Raw genomic sequence first — 19,577 nt, forward strand, 5'->3', positions numbered from 1 at the left:
TGGGCAAGTGGCATTTTTCAAAGTTGCTGACTAAGCCCTGGTCTATACCTAAAACTTAGGTTGTGACTAAGCTAAGTTGCTCACAAGTATGAAAAAATTCAACCCCCCGAGAGAGAGAGATAACTTTAGCGCCCTCATGACCAAGATGGAGTTTGCTCTGCAGGCAGCTCCAGCAAGAGAAGGCACACGCAGGAACGCAGAAGGGAAAGTCCCTTTCACCCCAGAAGCACCTGTTCAAAACTCCCCAGAGTGAACAAACACACACACATAGAGAGACACACAATACAATGAATAAAGAAAAGAGAAATATTTATTCACAGAGGGATGAAAGGAGAAAAGCAACAGGGTGAAAAATAGGGTGAGCAGTAACCCAGGATTGTATAACTCAAGGCTCCACAGGCCCAATGGTACCACAGACTGAAGGGGCAGACACTGAGCAATCATAGGACTGGAAGAGACCTCTAATACATCCCAGAATCATGTTTGCTTTTTTGGCAACAGTGTTACGCTGTTGACTCATATTTAGCTTGTGATCCACTCTGACCCCCAGACCCCTTTCCGCAGTGCTCCTTCCTAGGCAGTCATTGCCCATTTTGTATGTGTGCAACTGACTGTTCCTTCCTAAGTGGAGCACTTTGCATTTGTCCTTATTGAATTTCATCCTGTTTACTTCAGACCATTTTTCCATTTTGTCCAGGTCATTTTGAATTTTAATCCTATCCTCCAAAGCACTTGAACCCCTCCCAGCTTGGTATTGTCCGCAGCCTTTTTAAGTATCAGAGGGGTAGCCGTGTTAGTCTGGATCTGTAAAAAGCAAAAAGATCCCGTGGCATCTTATAGACTAACAGACGTATTGGAGCATGAGCTTTTGTGAGTCAACGCCCACTTCGTCAGACACATGTAATGGAAATTTCCAGAGGCAGGTATAAATATGCAGGCAAGAATCAGTCTAGAGATAACGAGGTGTTAGTACTCAGTAGGTGAGGCCCTGATTTCTTAGCAATTGAGGATTGTGACACAAAAGGAATGGAGAAACTTGGTTTTAGTCTTGCAATCCATTTCACAGTCATCTGTTATCCTGTGCATGGCAATGGTTGTCAATTGAGAATGCAGCTCAGCAGTTGTCTCTTGAAGTCTTACGGGTCCTGAAGTATTTGTTGCAGCGCACGGTGGCCACCTTTAGATCTGCTATTGATAGTGTCCAGGAGAGTTGAGTGCCTCCACAGGTTTTGTAATAAAATTGGCATTCCTACATACCATGACTTGATAGATCCATTTATCCTTTTTACGGAGGAATTGTCCAGTTTGGCCGATATACATAGCAGAGGGGCATTGCTGTACATGATGGCACTTATTACATGGTGGACGTGAGGTGAATGAATCGTGATTGATGGCTGATCTGTTAGGTCCTGTGATGTGTCGCTGGTGTAGATATGGGCCGAGGTTGGCATTGAGGTTTGTGCTATGCTGGATGGTTCCTGAGTTATAGTTACTATGGTGTGGTATGTGTTGCTGGTGAGAATATGCTTCAGGTTGGTGCGGCTTCTGTGGGTGAGGAGCTGGCCTGCCCAAGCCTGTGAAAGCGAGGGATCATTGTCCAGGATGGGTTGTAGATCACTGACGAGGCATTAGAGAGGTTTAAGGTGAGAACTGTAGGTGATGGCCAGTGGAGTCCTTTTGGTTTCTTTCTGGGTTGTCTTGCAGTAGGAGGCTTCTGGGTGACGTCTGGCTCTGTTATTTGTTTCCTTATTCCTCATTGCGGGTATCGTGTTTTGAGAATGCTTGGTCCAGATCTTGTAGTGTTGGTCTCCGTCTGAGGAGTTGGAGCAAATACATTGTACCTCAGGGCTTGGCTGTAGATGATGGATTGTGTGGTGTGTCTGGGATGGAAGCTGGAGGCATGGAGCTAGGCATAGCGTCAGTGGGTTTCAGTATAGGGTGTGGAACGTGACCGTCATTACTGTGGCTGAAGTACCTCCCGTGGATAGATGGTCCGGCTGAGGTTGATGTGGGTGGAAGCTGTGGAAATCGTGATCGAATTCTTCCAGAGTTCCTTCCCATGGGTCCAGATGACGAAGATGATGTCAATGTAGCGTAGGTAGAGAAGGGCGTGATGGACGGAGTGGAAGCATTGTTCCAGGTCAGCAGCCAAAAATGTTGGCATATTGTGGGCCATGCGGGTGCCCATAGCGGTGCCACTGGTCTGGAAGTATGTATTGCACCCATTATGAATAATTGTGCGTGAGGAATAAGTCACAGACTCAGCAACCAGTTGTGCTCTGGGCATCATCAGGGATACTGTTCCTGACAACTTGTTTCCATCTGTGGGGAGTGTTTGTGTAGAAAGCCTCCACATCCATGGTGGGGTTGTTTTCTGGGAGATTACCAATGCTTGTAGTTTTCTCAGGAAATCAGTGGTGTCACGAAGATAGCTGGGAGTGCTGGGCTTTTAAGTGTTACTCTCTATGCCATTGAGAAGTTACTCTTTTATAAGTGAAAGGAGTCCTTGTGGCACCTTAGAGATTGACCATTTATTTGGAGCATGAGCTTCTAGGCTACACCCACTTCATCAGACGCATGCAGTGAAATACAGTAGGAAGACACACACACACACACAAAATGAAACAATGTGGTTTACACTACACACACTATGAGAGTGATCAGTAAAGTGAGCTATTCCATCAGAAGGATGAGAAACTTCTGTTAGTACGGTAATGAAAATGGTCCATTATTGCAGCGTTGACAGGATAGTGTGTAGAACAGTAATGGGGTAGGGGGGAATAACACTGGGGAAATAGTTTATAACTTTGTGTAATGGCCCATCCACTCCCAGTCTTTATTCAAGCTTAATTTAATGGTGTCCAATTTGCAAATTAATTCCAATTCAGCAGTCTCTTGTTGGAGTCAGTTTCTGAAGTTTTTTTATTGTAATATTGCAACTTTTAGGTCTCTAATCGAGTGGCCAGGGAAATTGAAGTGTTCTCCAACTGGTTTTTGAATGTTATAGTTCTTGACGTCTGATTTGTGTCCATTTATTCTTTTACGTAGAGACTGTCTGGTTTGGCCAATATACCTGGCAGAAGGGCATTGCTGGAACATGATGGCATACATCACATTGGTAGATGTGCAGGTGAATGAGCCTCTGATAGCGTGGCTGATGTGATTAGGTCCTGTGATTGTGTCCCCTGAATAGACGTGGACAGAGTTGGCAACGGGCTTTGTTGCAAGGATAGATTCCTTGGTTAGTGTTTTTGTTGTGTGGTGTGTAGTTGCTGGTGAGTATTTGCTTCAGGTTGGGGGCTGTCTGTAAGCGAGGACTGGCCTGTTTCCCAAGATCTGTGAGAGTGAGGGATCATCTTTCAAGATAAGTTGTAGATCTTTGATGATGTGCTGGAGAGGTTTTAGTTGGGGGCTGTAGGTGACGGCTAGTGCTGTTCTGTTAGTTTCTTTATTGGGCCTGTTCTGTAGTAGGTGACTTCTGGGTCCCTTCTGGCTCTGTCAATCTGTTTCTTCACTTCAGCAGGTGGATAGTATACTTGTAAGAATGCTTGATAGAAATCCTGTAGGTTTTTGTATCTTAGAGCTTGGCTGTAGACAATGGATCGAGTGGTGTGGTCTGGATGGAAGCTGGAGGCATGTAGGTAAGTATAGCGGTCAGTAGGTTTCCAGTATAGTGTGGTGGTTATGTGGCCATCGTTTATTAGCACTGTAGTGTCTAGGAAGTGGATCTCTTGTGTGGAGTGGTCCAGGCTGAGGTTGATGGTGGGATGGAAATTGTTGAAATCATGGTGGAATTCCTCAAGGGCTTCTTTTCCATGGGACCAGATGATGATGTCATCAGTGTAGCGCAAGTGGAGTAGGGGCGTTAGGGGACGAGAGCTGAGGAAGCGTTGTTCTAAGTCAGCCGTGAAAGTGTTGGCATACTATGGGGCCATGCGGGTACCCATAGCAGTGCTGCTGATTTTAAGCGTACTGTCTATGCCATTGTGAATATGTCTGCATACAGAGTTCAGGAGTCCTGGGCAGAATTTCAGTCCAGTGATGAGTCTCGGGTGCTCCTGGTTGTCTTTGGCACCAGTAAACTTTCCCCAACAAACCCCTCTGGTGCCCTCTTCTGCCGCTCTCTGAAAGGCCACACAGAGGGACGACCTCCCTGCTTAACCAGCTAACAGCCTCCCTCCTTATTCCCAATGCAAAGTCACAAGCCCCAGTACTCACGACCACATACAGCTCTGGGCAGCAGTGATACTGGGTCCAGCTCTGGTTTGTCCTCCTTGGGCAATTTTTCCCTGGCACAGTTCTCCTCCTGGCTCCTGTCCTAGGATGTCCTTGATCTGTCCCTCCCAGGCTTCACCGAAGTTCTTGGCTCCTTCACTGTATGCGGGTCTGCTTGCTGCAGCCCGTGTGTCTGGAGCTCCAGACACACACACCCTGTCGCTCTCCTGTCCCGCCTCTTTTTGCTCCTCCTCCCCCGCAATCACTCAGCGCTTCCCGCTCAGGAAAAAGATTTAAAAGGGCCATGCTCTCTAAACCCCATGGGGGTTACATGTAGTTAAGCCAACCTAAGGCCTGGTATACACACCACTAGGTCAACGAAGATCCTTCTGTCAAACTACCTACCATGTCTCTACTACAGTGAGAGACAAACCCCTTCCATCGCTGTGGCTGTGTCACTGTAGTGTTGACTAGAGCCCTACAGAGGGCCTGGCATCCCGTGCTCCCGCGGCACCTGCTGCCATAATAGCAGGAGCAGGCAAAAAGTACTTCGTTGCGAGCGGGATTGGGTGGACAAAAAAACAGACTGTGAGAATTTGTGGGAAAACACTTAATCTCTCCCTAGTTTACCACATAAAAATGGTCTGAATTCCGTTTATATACATGAAAATACATTAACCCACCATAAGTGTTTTTTGTTTTGTTTTAGCAGCAGGGGGGAATCGCTCTCACATGCGGGATTTGCAGGATCTAAGGTGTTGGATGTGGGAGTGGGATAAAATTGCAAGAAACAATGTTGGAGAAGGTGGGAGCGGATATTGTGGGGCAGGATGGGAGCTGGAATAAAAAACTAGTCCCGCGGAGGGCTTTGCTGTAGACAGTATAGTATTCCTGCAGCCTGATTGGCTGAACAGTTCCATTCCAGTTAACGTTAGGCGTTTAATCTCTTTTCAGCAATGTCTGTGATTCAGCGAGACAGTATTAGAAGTCTGCTGAAGTGCTAAAATACTAGGGCAGGCTACTGCTATACTTTATTAATACCCAGGAATCATGGCCTTAACACTTCTCAGCATTAACCGCATTCCCATTGCACTTCAGTGGAATGAAAGGGAATTTCTCTCATGATCAGTACTTAACATAAACACTTATTTTTTCTTATTTATTCTGTGTCATCAATGTACACTGATGGTTTTCATACAAATAAACAAGGACAGGTGGCTAATCAGAAATGGATTTATGCCAGTAGTATTATATTGATGCTTTAATAAAAGAGGGAATTTTTAAAATAGTCATTTTAAGTGCTTTCTTTTAAAGGAGAATTACTGTTTCTGTCAGACTTTATATCGTGGTGGATTCTCCGTCACTGACAGTTTTTAAATCAAGATTGGATGTTTTTTGAAAATATATGCTCAGAATTATTTTGGGGCAGTTCTCTGGCCTCTGTTATACAGGAGGTCGGACTAGAAGATCAGAATGGTCCCTTCTGGCTTTTAAATCTATGAACTTTTAAATAGTATACAAAATCAGTAAAAAAAAAAAAATCAAACACTTCAAGGAATGAGTGTGAAAGTTTCAACGCTTCTGTGCCCCTGGGTGCCTGTGAGCCCTTAGAGGCAGCCATGCTTATGTGAAAGGGCCCAGGATTGGATAAGTGGAGCTGTGGAAGGAGAACTGGCAGAAAGTAGCCTTATCGTTTTCGTGAGAGTGGAGACCATGATTACAGAAGAGTGTGGCTCTGAGGCATTTGTGTGCCAGAAAAATGACAATTAAGCTAGTAATGGGCACGTCCCCCCTGTCTTACTGAGTGTGTTATAACATACACAAAGTACAGCACTCTTGCCATTGAATCAACACTTCTGTACAGTGTTATTGTAGCCCTGTCGGTCCCAGGATAGTAGAGAGACAAGGTGGGGGAGGGAATATCTTTTATTGGACCAGATTCTGCTGATGAGAGATGAGTTTTTGAGCCACACTGAGCTGGTTCTTAGTTCATCATGTTTTCTGTCAGTACATAGACAAAACAGCAGCCTCTGCTGAGTGACCACGTTTTACTATTTTTCACTGAACAGAATGCTGATTTTTTTTGTTACATACATGGTGCAGGATTGTATGATTCTGAAAATTTTAAAAATAATTGAAGATTTGCTTGAGCATGTTAAAGGGTCTGGTACTGAAATGAATTCTTTATCAATTATTCACTTCACTTTATGCGAATTTGTGTAAATATCTACACTTGGGAACTTAGAAAAAGCAATAGAAATGCCAGATAAAGAGAAATGCATCTTATTTTGAGACATTGATTGAAGATTTGATTACCATGGACAAATGCACTTCAAACTGGAAAAAAACACTGCCATCAAAACAGAACTGAAATACCAGAACAGTTTATACTGGCTTTTGGGCATGTTGTAGACGTGGAAGCCTAAGTCACATTAAGACTGCAGTTAGACTAGTGTCATACAGAGCTTGCTTTAGGTAACCGTTTACGCTTAAATACAGACCGAGTACTGTAGCACACTTCAGTTACCACGTTGTGAAAATAGGGCATGTGTAGATTACAAAAGAATGGGCCATGACCCTTCAGTTAAAAAAGGAATGAACACACACCCCACAAGTGTGTTCATCAGAACCAGATAAACTTTCTACAGAGCACATAGAAAATGAAATAACAGCATTATCATTGATACCAGCTGATATCAGTAACCTATTATAAGAACGCCATACTGGGTCAGGCCAAAAGTCCATCTAGCCCAGTCTCCTGTCTTCTGACAGTGGCCAATGCCAGGTGCTTCAGAGGGAATGAACAGAACAGGGAATCATCAAGTGCTCCATCCCGTCACCCATTCCCAGCTTCTGGCAAACAGAGGCTAGGGACACCATCCCTGTCCATCCTGGCAAATAATCACAGACAAATAATTGCAAACCGTTAGTAAATCAGCTATATTAAAAGGACTTAAAAGGATCTTTCATGCTTTAAAATTACAAATTAATTGAGACCACAACCTTTGAATCAAAAGGTATTCAGTCAGATAGTATCAAATAGCCAACTTACAATAATGCTCACAAAGGGGGATAAATGTGCTAATTTAGGAATCATGGTTCAACAGTGGAGTAAATCAGGGAGGAAGAAAAAACACTAATCCTTCATACATATTTATGTGAAAGGTGATACAGGATGAAGAGAAACTGGAGCATTCTTTTTTTGTGATAGTACCCATAGCCTCTGTGTTCTGGTCTTTGCCATTCTAGGACCAACCACGCACAGAGTAAAGCCGTTGTCTATCTAAGGTACTTGTGTGGTCCCCATTTCTGTGGTATCTGAGCAGCACCCAGCCTTTAAGGCATTTGTCCTCTCAGCACTCCGGTGAGGAAGGGAAATATGAGGGGACCTGCAGCATAGTGACTTGGAGTCTATGACAGAGCAGGGAATTGAACCTGGGTCTTCTAAAGCCCAGCTATAGAGCTAACCACTTGACCATCCTTCCTGTCTCATTCAGTCTCCCCATTGACTTCATGCAGGCTATTCACAGTAGTAAAAGGCGAAAGATTTATACAAACTGAAGAGAAAGCAGGGTACCAATGCAGGCATTTCTGCAGATTGGAGGGTGTTATTTAGTTAATCTCGTCCATTACATATTTGTTCTCAAAAAGAATGTAAATTACCATCTCAGTTTAATCCAAGTGGTGACAACCTTCATATAAAATGCCAACTCCCTCTGTGTGAAGTCTGCTGTTTGTGGCTGGTCCTCTGTTTTGTTTAGAAACATGGCCAGTCCCCATAACCTGTAGAATTACGATAGAATGATTTTCTCTTTTTACCAGGTGAATGAGTATTCCGCTGTCTAATTACAGAGCTGTGTTTAATAATTCATTTTTTTCACAGACCTTGGTGGTCTCCCCTACTTAAAACAATCCCTGAGAATGGAAGGAATGGTATGATTCTCAGAATATATTAATTTTTTTTATAAACTTTGATTCAGATACAAAATATTGAAAAGCATCAGGATTTGATTTGCATCTAAAAAGGTATAAAAAGGAACCTTCTAGCTATGTTTGTTTTGAAATAAATCCATAGGATAAATATTAGCCTGTTCCAGCAAGTCTGTAAATCCATTTGTATAGGCATGTCTTAAGTTAGAGCTTCTTGGCATACCCTGGACATTATAAAGTTAGTAGGAAGAGATTGTTCCTTGTATAACCACTGCAGAGTAAACATGTAACCAGGGTCTGCACCTGGGGGGTGTTCACATGCCTCAGCACCCAATGTGAAGGCTGATTGGCCAGATGAGTCAGGTGACCAAAGGTAACAACTAAGAGCCCAACGGTAGTGTTTCCTGTAAGAGAGAGTCTGCTCAGTCAGATGGGAGATGCCAGGGGTCAGGAAACGGACCTGTGAGAGGGGCTCTGTGCACAAGTCCGGGAAAGGTTAGGTAGGAGATGCCCTCAGAGAGCAGGGGTTGAATCCTTCACAGAGGGAGGCTGTAAGAAAGACCCTGAGCATGTCCTAGGTTTCAGGCAGGAACTATAGAGTCCACAGAAGATGCGTTGAGTTGAGGTGATGTTCATAACTTTGTTAGACACTAAAAATTATACCATGAATAGACACACTGGTTTTAGGGCTTATTACAACAATAGGTAACCCATAAATACCCCCTTCCCCTTCTTTTCCTCCCCATGACTGGAGGGTGTTAATGGGCCCCTTCACGGTCCATAGAAATATGTATTAACAACTTATGCTAAACAGTCTGCTCCACCTTGTATTTAGCTGTGATACTTTGAGCATGTTTCCCAGACCTGAAGAAGATTTTGTGTAAGCTCGAAAGCTCGTCTCCCTGACCAAGAGAAGTTGCTCCAATAAAAGATATCACCTCACCCACCTTGTTTCTTGTATCCTGGGACCAACGTGGCTACAATATTGCATGCACTGAACTATTTCAGGTTTCAGAGTGGTCACCGTGTTAGTCTGTATCGGCAAAACCAACAGGGAGTCTCTAAGGTGCCACAAGGGCTCCTCCTTCGTTGAACTGTTTCAGTAAATAAAGAAAACACTGAAGAGAGAGCAGTGTGTGTGTAATTCTGCTGCTGTAGGCAGCTGTGTTCGATATGCTGGCTGGTGAGTAGGCCTCCTGACTCACAAAGTTTGTTGTACACAACATCAAGGCCTCATGAACAGCACAGGACAATAGTGTGTTTATTGTCCCACTTCATAGCTAATGAATTGCGCCTCGGGAAGGCTGTGTGGCTAATTCTTCAATATCCCGGAATGAATTTCCCTCCTGCCTCCCTGCCAGTGTCTGTAGGAGTCCTTTCTCAGCCCCATTACACCTTATAAGATCCACAGTGACAGTTGGCTAATGTACATTTCAAACCCCAGGAGGTAGTGCACGCGTAACTTACCTGCTCGTGTACACCTGGCTTTCTCCAGCATCATTCTCGTAGATCCCTTCAAGTGTGAGGAAGGAATCCTTTCTCCTGTGCACCTTAGCACCCTTCCTGAGCCCCTTAAAGTCTGCCAGAGCCCACCTGACTGCTCCTGGATGCCCCTACTGATTTGTACCAAAATAGTGGTGTAGACTCTTCTGTGACAAGGAAACTAAATTATCCCTCTTTGACAGCAAATCCTTCCTTGGCTGAGTACTTTACAAGCTTAGCCAAAAATCTGAGTATGCTCAGTGAATAACTATCCAACACTATTAACTGTGAAATAAAAATCCTTTTGGAAGGGAAGAGAGTGCTGCGTTCAGTGAGAGCTATCACCATGCAGAGTGTCACCCTTCAGTCTCACCTGGAGCACAGCCTTTTTTAATGTTGCAATGCTTTTTTATAGTGAGAAAAGTGTCATTTTCACTCTCTTTGTACTCACATGCTGAACTGCTTCCCCTTCAATTTTCCAGAATAATTCACTATGAGGCAAAGCCCTAGCATGGAAAATGTAATAAAGTTGTAAGTAAATAGAAACAGTTAAGTAGCATTAACTGTAGCAGTTGCTGCCACGCCCACTATAGACGAGAAAATGTGATTTGGGTGAAGAGTGGAATAACAGTTTCTTTAAGGGTGTGGGTGGAGCACATTCTGGGGATCTGCCACTTTGAATAATAAGCCCCTAGAGGGAAACAGATATTGGTCTAGAGATCTTAAGAGTGTTGCACTGGTGGCGAATGAGGTCTGGCTGTGATCGGCATTCAGCCATCCTATACCACTCCCTTCAGTTGCTTAGAACTTTCCCAGAAGTTTCTCTCTCAGGCTGAAATTTCACAAGCTTGGGCTCATTCCAAAGCTAAATCTTTCTGAGAACATTTGAGTAAAATCTACTTAACTATTCCTGGACCCTGAGCATGGAAGTGCATATTGTTCCCTTGAAAAAATATTTTATTTTTCACATTTGCAATTTGCCCGCCCCCATCCAACTCCTCCCACTTTCTACTCCCTGCCTGCCCCCCTCTGAACCCCTGACCAATCTGACCCCACCCCCTATATAACCCCACCCCCTGCTCCCTGTCCCCTGACTGCTCCTACCCTTATTCACACCCCCGCCCCCTGACAGGCCCCCCCGGGACTCCCATAACTATCCAACCCCTCCTGTTCCCGTGCCCCCCCCCCGAACCTCTGTCCCATTCAACTGCTCCCTGCCCCCCAGGACTTCCTGCCCCATATCCACCCTCCCCACCTGGACCCCCCTTACCATGCTGCTCAGAGCAGCATGTCTGGCAGCGGTGCCTCCCGACCAGCTAAACACACTGCCGCACTGCCCGGCATGAGCAGGCAGCTCCGCTGTCCAGAGCCCACCCAGCGGCATGGCTGCGGGGTGGGGACAGCAGGGGAGGGACCAGGGGCTAGCTGCCTGGCCAGGAGCTCAGAGGCTGGGCAGGATGGTCCCGTGGCCTGGAAGTGGCCTGCGGCCCGTAGTTTTCCCATCCCTGCCATAGGGACTAGTCACTTTGCCCAATTTAAAGTGGGGGAGGGAAGAATTGTGTGATTAAAAAGTTGCATGTTGAGTATTTGCAGTATACAATTTTCTTGCTGTGTCTCCAGTGGCTGCCCGGAGAGAGAGACATTGAAAACAGGATTAACAAACAGGTTAAATGGATTGCTCGGGCCTTTCCCTGGTGTATCCCTGCTTCTTGTCCCTCTCCCCATAACATATTTTAGTGGTTGAACTCTAATCTGCTTACTCTGGAGAGAAGTCAGTCAGGCACCCTTTACTCAGTCCCTGTGACACACATACTACACAGTTATGTGGAGTCCCACATTCAGTGATACCCTGACTGAGGACTGTGTGGACTATGACCTTTTTGTTAATTGTCACTAAAACTATGCTTTTTTCATGGAGATTGCGGATGTCATGGGATCTGTGACTTCCAGTGACCTCTGTGATTTCAGCCTGCAGCGACCTGGACCTCCAAGCAGGCCCCCGCAGCTGCCTAGCCGCTGTCAGCAGTGTGGGGACCCCTGCAGTGGAGTTCCCCATTTTGTCATTGATATTTTTAGTAAAAGTCAGGGACAGGTCATGGACTTTTGACCTGTCCCTGGTGAATTTTTCTTTATTGCCCATGACCTGTCCCCGACTTTTGCTAAAAATATCCGTGACAAAATCTTAGCCTTAATTATCACTGACATAAGTTTCAGGAGTTGTTGACATACCCCTAATCCCTGTATGTGGTCAGAAAGCCAGGACACAAGATCTGAGTCTTGGTTGTTTGTAATGTGACATGCCCCAGGGTGCAACCTGGACTGTGGAATTGCTGTGCTCCCTTAACTCGCTAGCTCGGGGTGTCTGTCTCACTGCTCAGCTAATGACAAGGAGCCGCTTTAGGCTTCGCTCTCACTCAGCCATTAGCATGTGAAGGCACACCCGACCTTATGTGAAGGCTCTCACAGCCACTTGTGAACTGTATACAGGCAGACACCACAAATTGCCCCAGCCTCAGAAATGTGCATTTTACACTGTTCAAGACCCCCTTGATCAGAGTAAACTTATTAATTAGTTCCTCGTACCATCAAAGGGTACGAATATGCACCAGCCTTTGTAACCTGAGTAGATTCTCCAAACTTCAATTGAAAACACCCTGGCTTAGATAAAACATTAAAATAAGTTTATTAACTACAGAAAGATAGATTTTTAAGTGATATAAGCATGAAAATTCAAAAATTGTTACAAAGGAAATAAAAGATAAAAACTACAAGCTATTTAATAAACTTTCTCAGGCAAAAGTCAAATTTGAAGCAATAACGTTTCTCTTACCCAAAACTCACCATGTTTGAATTGGCCTTGTTAGCACTACAGAAAGTAATTGTCCCTGTGTTGATATTCACCCCTTCTTGTCAACTGTTGGGAATCGGCCACTTCCACCCTAATTGAATTGGCCTCGTTAGCACTGACCCCCACTTGGTAAGGCAACTCCCATCTTTTCATGTGCTCTATTTTATACCCGCCTACTTTTTTTCACCTCGTGCATCTGATGAAGTGGGTTCTACCCCACGAAAGCTTATACCCAAATAAATTTGTTAGTCTTTAAGGTGCCACTAGGACTCCTCGTTGTTTCTACAGTCTTTGGTGATTGGAAAGCTTTGTCAGTTAGTCCCCGCTCCCCTATTTAAATATTTCTTTGTCTTTCAAATTATCTTGTTGCCTCTGAGGGGGGGGGGGGGGGGAAAGAGATCTGATGATGTCCCTGTCCCTTATTTGATACTCTCCTCCAGGTGCTGGAAAGACCCATGTTGTGTGATGGGGGTTAGGCAGGCACATGGTGTAGGTACTCAATCAGTGCTCTCTCATGTGAATGGTAACGCTCTTGTTTACATCTCTCCTGCTGGTGAATGGCCCAGATGGTTGTTTAACACCTGGCTGGGTGTTGGTCACTCCTTTGTTGACACCGAAGAGCTAGTCTGTGGGCATTTCCTAGACTCACAACATGGTTCAGTATCAAACAGAGCAAAATTTCTTAACTTCGTATACAGTGATGATGCACACGTTTTGACAGGATAGTGATGCTCAACAGATTATAACTTTTCAAATGATACCTCACAAGCCATACTTTGTACAAAACAGATACTCATATGCAAGTGGTGAATATGGGAGTACAGGGTGTTATTTGGAGGTACAGTGGGTCACACATATCCCTATCCCTATATGTGGTCAGGGGGCCAGAACATGAAATCTGAGTCTTTGTTGTTTGTATAATCTTAACTCAGAGTTTCCTGGCTTTCAAACTTCAGGGTTTTTTTCCTTCTTCTTTGGGACACTCAGAATTAATTAATTTATGTTTTTTATTGACTCAAAATGTGTTGTCTGGGAATTTGTTTTATATACAGATATATCTTTGTAACCAATACACTCCCTGTGCATTTAGGTGGTTGCCAGAAAGTGGTATTGCTTAATGAAATGTGTAGGGAATAAGAGATTCATTCCAATGGTGTAAATGCAAGCTGAACAAGGCTATGAATTTTCCAGTTTTATTCCTGTGGAAGTCCAATTTCCCCTGGTTCCTTTTTAAAAAAAGTTTTATTTTGTGTGTTTAAAAAAATCAATAAGTTCTCAGCATGCACAGTCTGGGGAACAGGTATATCATGCAATATATATTTGAACTATGTTCTTGAAGGACAGAAGTTTTGGATTCTGTTGTATTTGTCATTTAATAAATTTACACTAGTTTACTAGCATCACAAAGTAAATAACAAAATCAAAAGAACAAATCAACTGCAGAAATTCAATACAAGACAAATCAACTCAATGCCCTGCATTTCAAACCAGTCAATCACACCACAATCAACATGAACAGTAAATCAGTATTTCACTAGGAGAGATGGTAGAGGGGAATAAATACAGATATATACGAATATAAATTAAGTAGAAATAGATATGATTACAGATAAGTAAACATGTGGAATCAATGTAAGTCAGGCAACCACAACTAATAATTACTTGTCTTTAGTGTCAGGACTGTGTCTCTGCTGCAGACACGACAAGGAGCCATAAAGTTTGTGTCTTAGGTGTCTAATCTAGAAGCGCTACCGTGGTGCAGCTGCATGGATGCAGCATCTGGTGAAGACTCTGTGCCGATGGGAGAGCTATAATAAAACCACTGCCTCTCCTGTAAACACAGCGCTATCCACATCAGCCAGCCAGTCAGTGTAATTTATATCGCTTGTGGTTGCGCCACAAAAGTTATACTGACATAACCTGTGGTGTAGGCAAGCCCTTAGAAATCATTCTCTGGAAGCCTAACCCTGTCTCATTTCTGCTCATTTCTATGGTAGGGTCAGGTTTGTCTTGCTTTTTTCAGTTCATGTGCTTTTTGGGGAAAAGACCATGTATACCTGTAGGCCCTGTTCCTCTTTGTGACTTTTGGATGCTGCTACAGAACAAAGGAACAATACTAATGGTGGGCCACACTTGCTCCTTAGTCTGTCAGTAAGCCCTCATCTCCCATGAGGTACGTTATTGAACCATGACTATGTAACAGTTTGGTTCCTGTATGGTTGGGCCAATCAGCTCTCTGTCACTGAGTTGAATAGCACAAGTTTCCAGGCTTCATAGAATCTCAGGGTTAAGGGACCTAAGCAGGTCATCTAGTCCAATCCCTTCCTCAAAGCAGGACCAACACCAACTAAATCATCCCAGCCAGGGCTTTGTCAAGCTGGGCCTTAAAAACCTCTGGGGAAGGAGATTCCACCACCTCCTTAGGTAACCCATTCCAGTGCTTCACCACCCTCCTCGTGAAATAGTGTTTCCTAATATCCAACCTAGACCTCCCCCACTGCAACTTGAGACCATTGCTCCTTGTTCTGTCATCTGCCACCGCTGAGAACAGCCGAGCTCTATCCTCTTTGGAACCCCCCTTCAGGTAGTTGAAAGCAGCTATCAAATCCCCCCTCATTCTTCTCTTCTGCAGACTAAATAAGCCCAGTTTCCTCAGAAGTCATGTGCCCCAGCCTCCCCTAATCATTTTTGTTGCCCTCCACTGGAGACTCTCCAATTTTTCCACATCTCTTCTGTAGTGGGGGGACCAAAACTAGAGACAATATTCTAGGTGTGGCCTCATCAGTGCCGAATAGAGGGGAATAATCACTTCCCTCGATCTGCTGGCAATGCTCCTGCTAATGCAGCCCAAAATACCATTAGCCTTCTCGGCAACGAGGGCACAGTCCTGACTCACATCCCGCTTCTCGTCCACTGCAACCCCTGGTCCATTCCTGTGTATGAGCGTATGTTGCCGGTCTTGAAAGGCTCCCCCAGTTCACTAGACTCTGTTGTTTGCTGTCATCTACAGAACTTCGTAGTTCACATTTCAGCAGTCTCTAGTTACCACTGTTGTGTACAGTGTCGTTGTAGCTGTGTCGGTCCCAGGCTATTAGAGAGAAAAGGTGGGTAATATCTTTTATTGGACCAACTTCTTTTGGTGAGAGAGACAGGTTTTGAGCTTACACAGAGCTCTTCCTCAGGTCTCTGATGCTTGTTTTACTCCATTTGATTCCTCAGGCCTCTGCATATCCCTTTTAGAGATGCCTTACAAGGCTGCCGATTCAGGTAGCTGGGTAATCCGGGTGTCTGGTGAGATGATGACTGCATGTTTCTGATCAGGCTAGAATATGGCCTTGTCTCATGCTCGGAAAGGCTTTGCCATCATCCTTGTTAATGTCATTGGCCTAGAGAAAAATATTGTATATCCTTTCCTCCTAGATCCAGTGCAGTTCCCCCGCCCATGGTAACCAGGCATTGCCTGAGTGCACTGTAGTTACTGACAAGCAACTTGTGTTGATCCCAAGCAAATAAAGGGGAGTAGCAGGTTGTGTTGCATATAGAATGTGGGTGGCGTTGCACTTGGCCGCCTGCTGCTGCTTCTCTAGGCACTTGGTGGGAGGGGCAGAGAACAGACTTTGGTCCTTTTTGACTTTGTCTGGAGTAGCATTACAAGTTGTGTAGTTAGATGGTGCTAGCTGGTTTGAGCTGACTAGCACTCTGCTCAGGCCAGGCCAGGTTGTTTCCATGTGCTAACTGGCTGAGCTTAAGTCTGGGAAGAGACTAGGATTTAACGTGACCAGTTAGCACATGGGAAAGTAGAAAGAGAATTTTGGTTTTAGGTGGGGATAGGGTCTCAGTTTTCAACCCAGCCAATGAAAAATTTTTCTTCAGATGTTCTGGCATGTGGGGGGGGGAATGGGTTTGTGTATTAAAATTTGACTCATTCTTAACGATGTGTATATGGAGTGCTGTGGCTGTTTTAGCCAGCCCTTCGCAAATTATTCGTCAGGTCGCTCAATGGAAGATTTCTCCTACAATGCCAGAAGAAACACCCCCCCCCCCACCCCCGATTTTTGTTATTTGTTAGCAGGGAAGGAGAAGGCAGGGAGATGGTTATTCCTTTATCTTTGCACAGCTACTGAGCTTCACAGGAGGAAGGCTCCCTCTTCTTCCTCATCCCCCGAGGGCTGCTCCTGAGTTCTGCAGGACAGTGGTTCCCTCCCTAACTACCTGTGATTTTTAACTCACAAGTGGTGAGAGGAATTGTCATGGGCTGGTTTTAACTGTGTGTGTCTGTGAGTTGGTGCGTGGGGGAGAGAGATTTATAGAACTGACAGCATGTGTGCCTCACGGTCCTAACCAGGCAAAGCCATGTAAATCCTGCAAAAAGACCTACTTGAGCAAGAGCTGCAGTGTTCTATGGGACTGAATCTGCCTAAGAAAAATATGAACCCTACGTTCAAACCCAATAACTAATTATATCGAGCTGGAGCATAGTCATATACTGTGTTCAGAAAACGAGGCCATATTTCATGACATGTCTTCTCATGATCACAAAATTGATCACTAAATTTCCATTTTTGCTGAGTCACTCAGGCCTGAATGTCCCTTTGGTTTCTCTGCTCCTTCCAGTCTTTTACTGGTCGCATGCCAGGCTGGACAGATGTAGGGACCCTTGGATCTTTAGGAAGGTCGGAGCCTATGTTTTAATTAAAGACTCAATTGTGCATTAATAAGAGCACCCATTGGTTTTTACTAGATTCTGAAAGTTCTCAGGTGCAGCATGCGCTCAATAAACCTCAACATCTCAATTGTTTTGTAGTTTCCAATAACATGATCACATTATTCACCTGCAGAATTTTATATTTACAAAATGAACAGATTTTAAATTAGAGCAGAAAAACCTGTCCCAGTGTCATCTGCCTGAGTCAGTGTGAGTGAGAGTCTGCATTGCCTTCATTTCCATGCAACCAGATGAACTATTTTATTTAAGAAAAAAATGTTTCTGAGCTGAAACCGTGCTTGTTACGTTGCAGTCTACACTGAATTGGTATGAGTAAAGTCATTAAAATTGTATTTTAAAGTAGTGACACTGGTGGTCCTATAACTTGGGATAACATGGTACCCACTTTCTTTACTGATCTATCCCTTGCTTATCTGAGGTGGCGCACTGCTGATGGTGTGGTTTTCTTGCAGGCAAGCCAAGCTTTATGAAAGCTCCCGAAGATCAGATTGGGATTTCTGGAGGAGTGGCCTCATTTGTGTGCCAGGCAACAGGAGAGCCCAAGCCTCGTATCACATGGATGAAGAAGGGGAAGAAGGTCAGCTCCCAGCGATTTGAGGTAACCACAGAGATCTGGAACCAGATCTATTGCTTGCAGATCTTAGCTGCACAGTAACTAGTGTCAGAGCCTGAGTTTCTATCACTTGCTATAGGAGAAGAGGCTGAGAACTGCTGCAAGGGAAATTTTCCTTTCCTTCAGTGAGCCCTGCCCTAGGTCAGATATTGCCATGGTGAGCCAGAATTTGACTAAACATACTGAATGCTTGTTCTGGTAGGAATCTGATCTAGGCTTGGTCACCCCAGAACCAGTCGCAGCCACTGACTTAAGATGTCAGAGCTGGCTCATAACAAACAATAGATTTATGTAGGATTTTTGTGTGTTAGAGTGGGAACGGGAAGCCTACTTAGCCTCTCAGCCCCAAGCAGACTGAAATGGATACCCAAGCTCTAGCAGGAAGCTTTCCAGCCAGTACTGCTTCCATCTCTGGGTCTGATCTAGATTCAGAATAGGAGTAGGGAGGAGAGGCAAAGGGAGAATCTGATTTTTCTTTAGAGTAACAGGGATGGAGCAAACAGGGCTTCCCACCCTACATTGTTTTAAGATTTTTATTGGGAAAAGCAATTTGAGTTCCTCTCTCCACTTCTCTTCCTATCTTCCCTTTGGGTCATCCCCTTTTCTTCCCCTCCACCCTTGGGAATGTAACCCTTCCTCTGTGTTTCTAGCTCTTTGATGTTTTTGCTTTTTGTAGTGGAGCGGCCTCCCCATACCCATCTTCCCCTTCCTAGCACCTGAAGTGGGTTTTCTACCTTGGCCACCAGAGACTTCTCACCAGTGGCGTTTCAGTGCCCCTACTTATCTTTCACCTTCTGTCTGTTTCTCTTGTTTCGTGCCACTTCTTTCATCTCCAGTGGTTTCTGCTGACAACTGTTGTCAGTTTTTTCTTATTTATCCTTTGGATGTGTAGCATTAAGAGTGTTTCACGGGACACAGCACTACATGCAAGAGAGGGGGTCGCATGGTGTCTGGACTTGAAGCAGGTCATCCTAGTGCTCAGTTTTGCTGGCCCACCTCATATGTGACCTGAGTGATAAAATGATGAGGTGAGGTCTGTGCCCCTAAGGCATAGTCCTGCTTCCTGTAGACCAGGGGTAGGCAGCCTATGGCATGAGTGCCAAAGGTGGCACACAAGCTGATTTTCAGTGGCACTCACGCTACCCAGGTTCTGGCCACCGGTCCGGAGGGCTCTACATTTTAATTTAATTTTAAATGAAGCGTCTTAAACATTTTATAAACCTTATTTACTTTACATACAACAATAGTTTAGTTATATATTATAGACTTATAGAAAGAGACCTTCTAAGAACGTTAAAATATATTACAGGCACGCAAAACCTTAAATTAGAGTGAATAAATGAAGACTTGGCATAGCACTTCTGAAAGGTTGCCGACCCCTGCTGTAGTACCACGAACATAGTTCAGTTTTTCATGTGTCCATTGTTTTGCTCCTTTCAGTAATTGAAACAGAATGATTTTAAAGTTAACTGTGGCCTGAGGCTGTGACTTTGCAATTGCCATTAAAGAGGAGTTTATAATGGTCCTGTACTATAGCAAGTTCCCCTCTTCTCTGCCATGTAGAAGAGTTGGAGTGATACTTCCCCACCGTAGCATGATGGAAAGATGAGTGACTATTGATTATACTAGGAAAGGAACTGTAATTATGTCACTGTTGATTGTGCCACTGTTGTGAAGGGCCCAATCCTGGAAGGTACCAAGCATCCTCAGCTACTATTGAAGTTAGTGATTGCTGAAGTGGATCAGCCTTTTGTCCCACACTT

At 44.5% G+C, this 19,577-nt stretch overlaps 1 protein-coding gene across 13 annotated transcripts in view; it reads left to right on the plus strand.

Annotated features, from left to right (window-relative positions):
• The window catches only part of PTPRF (protein tyrosine phosphatase receptor type F), a 510,254-nt gene that overhangs the window by 195,920 nt on the left and 294,757 nt on the right, over nt 1-19,577 (plus strand). For all 13 annotated transcript variants that reach the window (XM_075067537.1, XM_075067540.1, XM_075067539.1 and 10 more), the window contains exon 4: nt 17,654-17,799. In XM_075067537.1, coding sequence (XP_074923638.1) covers nt 17,654-17,799 — 146 coding nt within the window. The remainder of the gene's footprint in view (nt 1-17,653; nt 17,800-19,577) is intronic.

This window comes from Chelonoidis abingdonii, chromosome 7 (assembly GCF_003597395.2).
Source record: "Chelonoidis abingdonii isolate Lonesome George chromosome 7, CheloAbing_2.0, whole genome shotgun sequence".
NCBI lineage: Eukaryota > Metazoa > Chordata > Testudines > Testudinidae > Chelonoidis > Chelonoidis abingdonii.